The sequence below is a fragment of the Trichechus manatus genome, unplaced genomic scaffold (genome assembly GCF_000243295.1).
Source record: "Trichechus manatus latirostris isolate Lorelei unplaced genomic scaffold, TriManLat1.0 scaffold00077, whole genome shotgun sequence".
Lineage (NCBI taxonomy): Eukaryota > Metazoa > Chordata > Mammalia > Sirenia > Trichechidae > Trichechus > Trichechus manatus.
This window is the reverse complement of record NW_004444013.1, coordinates 12085356-12095598: the sequence shown is the minus strand read 5'-3', so window position 1 is coordinate 12095598 and position 10243 is coordinate 12085356. Positions and strand designations below refer to the sequence as shown.

At 57.7% G+C, this 10243-nt stretch overlaps 1 protein-coding gene across 1 annotated transcript in view; it reads right to left on the bottom strand.

Annotated features, from left to right (window-relative positions):
• The window catches only part of ZNF316 (zinc finger protein 316), a 12559-nt gene extending 2704 nt beyond the window's left edge, over window positions 1-9855 (bottom strand). The window contains exons 1-5 of the mRNA XM_023735268.1: window positions 9114-9855; window positions 8786-8910; window positions 7772-7898; window positions 7130-7243; window positions 13-808 (exon numbers count right to left, since the gene is read on the bottom strand). Coding sequence (XP_023591036.1) covers window positions 13-808; window positions 7130-7243; window positions 7772-7898; window positions 8786-8910; window positions 9114-9450 — 1499 coding nt within the window. The 5' untranslated portion in view covers window positions 9451-9855. The remainder of the gene's footprint in view (window positions 1-12; window positions 809-7129; window positions 7244-7771; window positions 7899-8785; window positions 8911-9113) is intronic.
• Between the last annotated feature and the right edge of the window lie 388 nt (window positions 9856-10243).

Here is a 10243-nt window from a genome sequence, read left to right as displayed (position 1 = left end):
CGACGGTGGCGCTGGAAGTCCGCGCGAAGGCGGAAGGCCTGGCCGCAGTCAGGGCAGCAGTGCGGCCGGTCGGCAGTGTGCACAGCCTGGTGGCGCGCGAGGGCCGAGCTCTGGCTGAAGCTGCGGCCGCAGTGCGGGCAGGGGTAGGGCCGCTCGCCAGTGTGTGTGCGCTGGTGCGTGACAAGGTAGGAGCGGCGGCCGAAGCCCGCGCCGCAGAAGGCGCAGCGGTAAGGCCGCTCGCCCGTGTGGATGCGCCGGTGTGTCACCAGGTGTGACTTGTAGACGAACCGCTTGCCACAGTCCGGGCACGGGAAAGGCTTCTCGCCGGTGTGCGTGCGTTGGTGGATGGCCAGGTGCGAGCGGTAGACGAAGCCCTTGCCGCACTCGTCGCAGCCGAAGGGCTTGACTGCGGCGTGGTAGCGCTGGTGCTTGGCCAGCCGCGAGCGATGCGGGAACACTTTGCCACACACGTCACAGGTAGTCTCGGACCGCCCAGCCGGGGCAGCAACTGTGGCCGGGAACGCCCAGGGAGCCAGCAGGTTCGTGCTGGGTTCCCGGCTGGCCCGGAAGGGTTTCGCCTCGGATCCATCAGCCAGGATCGCGAGGCCACCTGGGTCGGGCCCCCACCCCTCCGGGGTCTGCGCCGAGTCCGAGTCGTCGGGGCCCCACGTCCCAGGCACGTCCCCCACGCCATAGGCCGCTGACCACAGCCCTGGGGGCTCATTCTCCTCCTCGGCCACCTCTGCCAGGAAGTCCTCATCGTCTTCCTCCTCGTGGTCCTCCATGTCGTCGGTCCAGAACCAGGCCCCTGAAGGAGACAAGGGAGGAGGCCAGAGAAGAGAAGTGAGGAGAGGCAGGTCCTTGCTAGACTTCCGGGGAACCCCAAGCTCTCCCAGCAGGAGGTTTCCCCTGCCTGGCCCAGGCTAAGATACCTTCATTGGGCACAAGAGGTTGTCCATACCCCACCACCTGTCCTGTATGGCCCAGGGGCAGTGAAGCCACTGCCTCCCCCAGTTAGCAGCTTTATAGACACAAGGAATGCCCACATGGGTGTCACCCCTCCAAAGCCTGGGGGTCCTTTACTTGTTGGGCTGTCGTCAATGGCCTCAACTAATACCTTTTCCAGACGGCCCGCTCCCTCCCAGGCCTGCAAACCCTACAGAAAGGTAGACACAGCACGAAGTGGGTGAGCTTGTCTGCAGGTTCCCATGAGACCTGAGGCTAATGCGGCCCTCTGCCCAGAAAAATGGAGACCCCAGAGGTGGTCTCCCCAAAGCCTCTGGTCTCCTGAGAACTTCCTGGGCCAGCCTACTCGGCCTCAAGTGTCCAGCAAGGACTGGCCTTGATGAGCATCTAAGCTTAGCTCAGCATCTCCCTCTCTCAGGGTCTTCTCCACCAGCCTCAGGCTGGCCAGCAGCCAGGGGTCTCCCTCCCACTCCCACATCGAGCCCAGGAGAAGCTGCCCTGGGCTGAGGAGAGAGGCCTAGAGGGCCAGCAGCCCAGCTCTCCGTACGCACGCTAAGGAGCCAGAAGCTGTGCTGCAGACTCTCACACGTGCATGTGAGCCCTCAGAGCCTGGTGCCTTCCCTGCGAAGCACCCCTCAGCTTGCACTGCATTGGGGAAATGGTCCCCCATCTGCTGACACCTGCTGTCCTATCCCTGTTCCCCCAAGCTGCACCTGACCGCCCCCTTCTGTTCCCCACAAGGGGGCTGTGCAGGCAACATAGGGCACGGCTGGGGAGTTGGCTCTGTTGGGTTTTCTCCTCTGCAGGATGGGATGTAATCTGCCTGCCATCACTGTACACCCAGGAGGGAACCAATGTTCCTGGGGCAGGCACGAAGTCCACAGACACCAGGCGGGACAGCCTGGCCCATGGTAGCCCCTGATGTTCCAAAGCACCCATATGCCTGACCTCATGAACACCTTGCACTGTGCCCACCTCAAAAACCCAGCATCTGGAAGGGTCATGCCCCCACACTGGGTAGGAATCCCTTCCTCCAATGCTCTGGCTGGTGTCAGGGTCACCCAGTCAGGGGAGCTGAGACCACTGTATACTACTCGGGGAGGGGGAGCTGGCGCCCGCAGATGGCCAGGCAGCTTGCCTCCACCTGCCCTGTTCTATCTGGTGTTCTCTCCAGAAAGCTGCAGTGCCAGGGAAAGCAAGCACAGAGCAGTGCCGAGTGAAATAAAGGCAGACCCAGACCTGCATTGTACAGAAGGATGAGAAAATAGGCTATTTTATTTTTTCATACCTTATGATCGTTTCTAAGTTTTCTATAATTAGTAATATTATACTATTACAGTAAAAATAAGCTTCAAAAAGAAGACATAATTGTCCTGTGATGAAGCTGAGTTTACCTCCACCTCCCACCTAAGGCTGCGAATGAGGGATGTGAAGTGTTTAAGCCCTCGTGGGCTGCACAGAAGAGGCCCACTTCCTCCTCACTGGATATCAGTCTTTGCTTGGCAGTGACTGTGCCCAGGCCTGGGGAGGCAGGGGCACCCCCAAGGGTGGGGAGAAACTGGTGACGGGAGATGCAGGTTGGGGACAACTTCCATGAGTCTCAAAGAGGATTTTACCTTTAGACTCTGCGGAGGGTTCCTTGAGTTGTTTTTAATCAGAGATTCCCCCTCCCCAAGGCAGGCAGGGAAAGATTCAAGTTCAGTGTCTTAGCAGGCTGTGTCTTGGCACCTCAGGACCTAGCAAAGAACCCGTAAATATCTGCACCCAAGTTCTCAGAAGGCAGAGCTGGCTGCACCCTGAGACAAGACTCTCAGGAAGTAGCAGGGCCATTTGGGGTACCCAACGGGAACCCACAGGAAGACCAGCTTGCCCGAGGCCAGGCTTTGTTCACTTTTCTCCTGCTGACAAAGTGGCCCAGGGCCTGGAGGGCGGGTGCAACCGTAACAGCTGACTCAGGCTGTAGCCGGGAGTGGGAAGATTCGAGGGAGTTTGCTGGCTCTCACTCAGATCCAAAACCCTCTTTTGGATCCAAGTGAGTACTGGTCAGATATTCCCAGCCAGGGGGGACAGGATGCGCTGGCGAGGGGCAGTGTGGGATGCCCTTCTCAGCAGCTGGGAGTGGGGGAGGTGGCCAAGGGCAGGACAGGCTGAGGATCAGCACTGTTTCTCCTCTGGAGCCTGGGGGAGCCTGCCCCAAGGGGTGCAGAGAGGGGCGCCAGCCTTCGTTTTCCTGAGACATATGCTCTGAAGGACTCAACTTTGGAGGGACTGAGAGACTACAAGGGGTATCTGGATCAAAGGCAGAGCAGGGGCTCAAGGTCAGCCATCTGGGGAGGGGGAACCTTCTTGGCCATATGCACTGACTGGACGGGAGAGACTCTGGCTCCCAGAGGTTTCTGGCCCTCCATGATGCAGTGCCAGAGGCTGGCAGAGGGTGTCCACCTGAGGCTGGTGGTCAGCCTGCCTGCAGGCCTTTCTCCAGCTGTGTGCCCCACTCCAGGGGCAGGGGTCTGCCAGGCGACCACAGTGGGCACATCCAAGGGAGGGAGGGACCCTGCACCGTAAGCCGGGTGAGGAAAGGGATGGCAGGAGGGGTGAGGCCAGAAGAGGTGAGGAGAAGTGAGGAAGCCCAGCAGGCTGCAGGCGCTCTGCCATGGGGGACCCGGAAAGGGGACAGAAGGATTCAAGTCAGGATTCGGGAGGTGGCGAGCACCCGAGTAGGACGACTTGGCAAGAGTCCCAAATTTATGTGTGGCTCAACTTGTCAAGAAACACAAGAGAGGTCTTCAGAGCGCACTAGTGTCTTGCAAACTACAATACAGAAATACAGAAATGCGGTTGGGCTCAGAACAGCGTCTGTCCTGCCCAGGCCCAGCAATTCTCGACCAGCCCAGCTGAACAGAAACGAATGCAGGGAAGAATAGGTGGGGGCATTTAGCAGATGGACTGCAGTTACAGTCACAAAGAAAGGCTTGGAGGTGGAGACTCCCTGCCCGAGCTCACCCACAGCCTCTGCTACTGCGGCCCGTCCACGTCGGCATGAGACACACCCAGGACTGCCCAGACCCGGCGCCCACTACGAGTCCCAAGGACAGTCCCAGGCCCACCAGTGACTGGCCACAGGTAAGAGCAGACGCACTGGCCCAATAGCCCCATCGCGGAGCACTCACAAGCCAGCCAGACACAAATCATGTGGTGCAGGTTGCCCGGACTCAAAGGGGACCTGTAATGGACTGAATTGTGTCCCCAAGATATATATGCTATATCTGTGGAAATAATTCCATTTGAGAATAGGAATTTCTTTGTTAGGTTAACGAGGCTATACAGTGTAGGATATATCTTCAGCCAATCACTTTCGAGAAATAAAAGGAGCAGTTTGGGCAGAGAAGCAAGTAAGGACAAAAGGGGGAAGACTGATGCCATGTGGACATCACCAAGGAACCGAGGAACAGAAGTTGAAAAGAGACAAGGACTTTCCCCAAGAGCCAACCGAGAGCCTTCCCGTAGAGCTGGTGTGCAAAATTTAGACTTCCAGCCTCCTAAACTGTGAGAAAATCCATTTCTGTTTGTTAAAGCTGCCCACCTGTAGTATTTGTGTTATAGTAGCACTAGATAACTGAGACAGGTCTCCAGCTGCTCAGGCTCATCTGAAGGGGGAGGGATTCTGGATGGTAACAGATTCACGTGTCCTGCTCTGCCACCCGTTAGATCACTTTTCATTGCATTCAATAAAAAAAAAGAAAGAAAGAAATTAAGACAGGACCCCAGGCTGGAGCCTGCAAAGGCTCCACCCCAGCACCCTTCAAGAAACATGGAGAACCGGGGCACATCTGAACCAGTGCAGGCCCGTGTCCCCGCTGCCTCCAGACGGATATTGCAAGATATGCTTGTAACTAGGGCAGGCCTCCCGCTTGGCTCCTCTGAGAAAGGACTGCCCATTCCCAGCCTCAGCCTGGAGGTGGCGGCAGTATCATTTGCCAGCCAGAGTCCCCCACCTCCCGATTCTGAAGCCCAGGAAAGAATCCAGGAGGGTCCCGGTAAGGGTGGAAAGGTACTGCAGAAAGGGCGTCGGCAACACGGAGAAGGGCCTGAGGACGGAGACCGGTGCCCAGTCACGCAATAACTGCTGTAAAAGTCAGGCTCATCTTAATGTGGCTACTTCCTAGAGTCGTTACAACGACAGAAACAGAACGCGTGAGGACACTGAGAAGTACGTGCGTACTCAAATTGTCGGTTACAAGTTTTTCTGTATTTTTATTTGAAAACGTCTGCTCCCTGCTCCACGTCTACCTGAGACTGTGTCAGGGCTGTGACACCGAGGGCACCCTCGTGAGGTTGGCGTCACTCTAGCCCAAAGCCAAGAGTGCCCACTGGGGCACAGACTTCCACTGAGCTTCCTGACACACACAGAACAACTCACAGCCCCCCGTGAAGCACCCCAAGAGAACCGAGAGGCTGATTCCCTAGGGTCGGGAAACTATGGGTTTGGTTCACATTCTTGATTCTCCAGATGTATAAAGCAAGGCTCAGGGGTTTGAAGGAAGAGAGCTGGAGCTACATCCGAGTCCTCTGGAGAACTCGACCCCAAATGCCTTCTGTGCACACTTCTCCAAAACCTCCTCCCCCTGGAAGGCCAGAGCTGCCCACTCAGGTCAGGGCGACCACCTGCGGCCTACTCCTGGGCTTTCCAGGGAGGGGAGGGGGCCTGATGGGGCCCTTTGTTTAAGAGTTGGCCAAACGGGTGGAGAAGCAAGAGGACGGGCTGCAGGCTCTGGATCTGAAAGGTGATGCAGCTCGATCACTCCCTGATCTGACAGTCTGCTCAGCTCCATGTGCCCAGCCCCAGCACTGAGCCATAACTTGACAACCTGCCCTCACTAACAAAAATATCCTAAAACCACAGTATCCAAGGCAGGGACAGGGACTTACTTTTAGGAGTCCCTGGGAGGTGCAGTTAATGTGCTCAGCGGCTAACTGAAAAGTCAGAGGTTTGAACCCACCAGCAGCTCCACAGGACGGCACACCTGGCGATCTGCTCCTGTAAAGATTATAGCCTAGAAAACCCTATGGGGCAGTTCTACTCTGTCACACGGGGTTGCTGAGTTGGAATTGACTCAATGGCACCCAACAACAACAGTCTCTAGGAGTTCTCGAGTGGGGCAAACAGTTAATGTGCTAGGCTGCTAACTAAAGGTTGGTGGTTTGACTCTACCCAGAGGTGCCTCAGAAGAAAGGCCTGGAGATCTACTTTTGAAAACTCAGCTATTGAAAACCTACGGAGCACAGTTCTGCTCTGACACGCATGGGATCACCATGAGTCAGACTCGACTCCATGACAACTCATTTTTTTAAGACTCTCTATAAGCATTTTCCAAAGCCCTGGTGGCACAGTGGTTAAGTGTTTGCCTGCTAACCAAAAGCCTGGCAGTTCAAATCCACTAGCGGCTCCTTGGAAACCCTATGGGGCAGTTCTACTCTGTCCTGTAGGGTTACTATGAGTTGGAATCGACTCAATGGCAACTGGTTTGTTTTTTTTTTTGGTAAGCACCTTCCAGGGCAGTGGTTAAAGCACTAGACTGTTAAATGAAGGGTTGGTGGTTCTAAACCACCAGCAACATCGCAGGAGAAAGATGTGGCTGTCTGCTTCTGTAGAGATTTACAGTCTTGGAAACCCTATGGGGTCACTATAAGTTGGAAACAACTCGACAGCAATGGGTTTGGGTTTCGTTTGGAAGCACCATCAAAGGAGCCCTGGTGGGGCAACAGTTAAGTGCTCAGCTGCTAACCAAAAGGTCAGCAGTCTGAACCCACTAGTGGCTCCTTGGGAGAAAGACCTGGTGATCTGCCCCCAAAAGATTATACCCTAGGAAACCCTATGAGGCATTCTACTCTGTCCTACAGAGTCACTTTGAGTTGGAATCAACGTAATGGCACACAACAAGAAGGACCCTCCAGACCTTGGGCCTCTATGGGGCTGGGACCAAGAGGAACCAAGACGTGAAGGCGGAGGTTTGGAGAGAGGCTTGCCTGGTCCCCATGGAGCCTCCTCGATGCCCCAGAACATCTGCACTGGGAACCGCCAGAAGAGCTTGGTGAGGCCATGTTCTGACAGAGCTCCAAGGAGCCGTGCAGGCAGAAACCCGAGATCTCCGCTCATTCTCACCTGTGTAGACGCCAGTGACGATGTCTCCCTCTTCAGGATGGGGGCTGTCTGGGACCCATGGTTCTTCCCCTTGTTCCAGGTGGAAGATCAGGTCTGGCTTGGGGATTGGGTATCCTGCCCGGGAGGAACACAGCCAGTACCTCAGGGCTGCAACTGGCCGCCCACCGCCCTCACCCGCAGATCTGTCACCATCTACTTTTCACTTCCTCTTCTCCACCCATCCTGGCCTAGCCACCTCCCTGCTCTGCTCTGGGAAAACCCACCTTCCCTTCTCTTCCAGAGCTGACTGCCCGGCTCACTCTGCCCACCCCTCTACACACCTTCACCCGAGGGGCACCCATACCTCTCCTCCTCCACCTCACCCTCACAACTTGGAGGCTTCTGGGGAGTGTGCCCAGAACCCAGAGCCGGACTCGCAGCTCCATGGAACACAGCCACCCAGCTCAGGGGCTCCTGGGCCATGGAGGGCCCCAGGACACCCCAGTCCAGGAGCAAGCATGCTCCCCGGGCTTCCCTGAGGCAGGCTGGCTCCAGCACACCCTTCTCCAAGACCTGAGGGCCCAGAAGCCACCCTCTCCAACAGCCATGCCCTGGCAGCCCAGCGAGCAGGTTACCTCTTGGGGACATGGGGCCCCTCCTTACCCAGAGACACCAGGATCCCGTAGTTCTCCTGCATGACGTCCTTGTAGAGGTCCCGCTGGCCTGCATCCAGCCTGTCCCACTCCTCCAGGGAGAAGTACACGGCCACATCCTCAAAGGTCACCAGCCCCTAGAAAACAAAGGCTGGGACACTGCCCTCCGTGGCCCCGGCTGCGGACAGAGCAGCACTGGGGGCCCACGTAAGGAGATGGACTGAGACCCCGCAACAAGGCTCTCACAGGGGACACCCCAGCCCCCCACTGATGGGTTTAAAATGCCACCACAGCATGAAGGCTCTCAGGCTCCCCCAAAGCCCTGGAAGTGGGACCCAGGTCCTGTTTCAGAGACGGGGAACTGGGGCTTGGAGAGGTGACAGCACAGCCCATCGGGACAGAGCTGGGACTCACGCTGTGGCCAGGAGATGACAGAGCCCAAATGCCCCTGGCCTGCTCTGGCTGCCTCACCACCCCTCCTGCTCCAGTCTGGCTGAAGCAATGCCATGGCCACGTCAGCTGCAAGAAGGCCCACTCTAGGTGGACAAGTGGTACCGACTACACCGACTGTGAGCTCTGGTGCCCAGGCTGATGGGTGGCGAGAACCAGGCCCTGGACAAGTGACACCTCTGCAGGCAGGGCCCTGCCCTAGACAGGTGACAGCCTCTACAGGTGAAGGAAGAGCCCTGGACAGGTGACACCTCTGCAGGCAGGAGCAGCCCAGACTTCAGGGCAGAGCCAGGTGTTGTGGAGAGGGCAGCTGAGTGGGGGGTGGACAAAGAAATCGAGACATTCCAGTGGCCTAGGGAGGTCAGGTCCCAGGAGAAGAGCCAATAGCCTGTCAGCATGGGGCTGGAGCCCCCAGCAGCTTCCTGCATCCCCGACCGGCTCAGAGTCAGCCTGGGTGTGAGCACCCCAGTGCTCTGCCACTGCTGACGGCGTCCCCAGGGCAGCAGACACTAAGGCCTCCCTGGGAAAGCCTGCCCAATCAATCACTTGGCTCCACCAAGAGGAGGCAGCTCACCTGGGACCCAGCTGTTAGGAAATCATCCTCAGCTTCCTCCTCCTCTTCTTCATCATCCTCTTCCTCGTCCTCCTCCTCCTCCAGGTCATCCCCAGGAATGGCTGGAACCCAGGTGGTCTGCATGGCTGAGGGGAGCAGTCTCTTAGGAGCCATCTGCCCTTTGGCATCGACCGTGCCCTGGCCCCCTCTGCCCGTCCAGCAGCTCCGGGCTGCTCCCGACTCCACACCGGGGCCCTGGTACTCCAACTCCAGCTCCTCCCGCCAGGCCCCTTGACTTCTGCCCCCACTGGCTCCTTGACTTCTGCCCCCACTGGCTCCTTCTCCTTACCCTTCTCCTGAAGCCCTGGGGCCTTGGCATCACCATCTCCATTCAGTCGCTCCTGGGTCCCCAACACCGGGCTCTGCTCCTCGGCCCCCACCTCCTCTTCCTCTTCCACCTCTGCCACCTGCGCCTCTGCCGCCACCTCTGCCACCTGCGCCTCTGCCGCCACCTCCACCACCTCCTCTTCCTCCACTACCATCTCCTCCTCCTCCTCCTCTTCCGTCTCCTCCACCTCTTCCTCCTTTTCTTCCTCCTCCTCCCGATCAGGACTGCATTCCGACCCATCCTCTGCCCCGTCCAGCCGGGTGGCTGGGGCACCTGGCCTCGTGTGCAGGGCCGCCATCTTCTCCGGAAGGAAGCCTCAGCTCAGTCTGAAACACAGACGTGCCGGGGGGATCACCTCGCGCCCCACATGGCCCTGGCAGGGGGCAGACTTCATTTCCCAGTTACAGAGATAAAAAACACTGAAGCTAAGCAAGGACTGGACCCTTTCCGTGATACTATGTTGCACACCCAAGACATTCTGAACCCAGCCAGGCTGCCCAACTGCTCCCCTCCATGACACCCTGGTACGTGGCTCCAGCTCCTTCTTGCGAGCAACCCCAGGCCTGGGACGGGCTGAAGCTCTTTCTTGGGGGAAATCAGGCATTTCCCCAGAGTCTTTTATCCCCATGGCCCACAGACAGCATCGAGTCCCGGCAACATGGCCCTTGGGGGGCCCATGGTTAGCTTCCAAGGGTGAGCGCAGCCTGCAAGGAGCATCCCTGGAACACACAGAGCAAAGAGATGCTGACCCAGGCATCCACACAGGAACTAGGCCGGCAGGGAGTGCTGGGAGAGCAGTCTCAGTGAGGACGAGCCGGAGCAACGGCAGGTACACTGGGTGGGGACGGGATAGGCGAGGTGTCCCTGGTTTCTTCAAGTTAAAGGTCAGCCCAGTTCCCTCATTTGTGCTGCCCGGAAGCCAGTGAGTCGGCTCCTTCCTGCAAGACATGGGAGAGCAGAGAGCGGGAGTGTGAATTCACTTCTGCGACTGCCCATAACCCTCACTCTGTTGAGGGCATTTGGACAAAAGCTCAGCGGATCCCAGAGGTTTGATTCATGGTCAGATCAGCAAAGGTGATAGGGAACTCCCT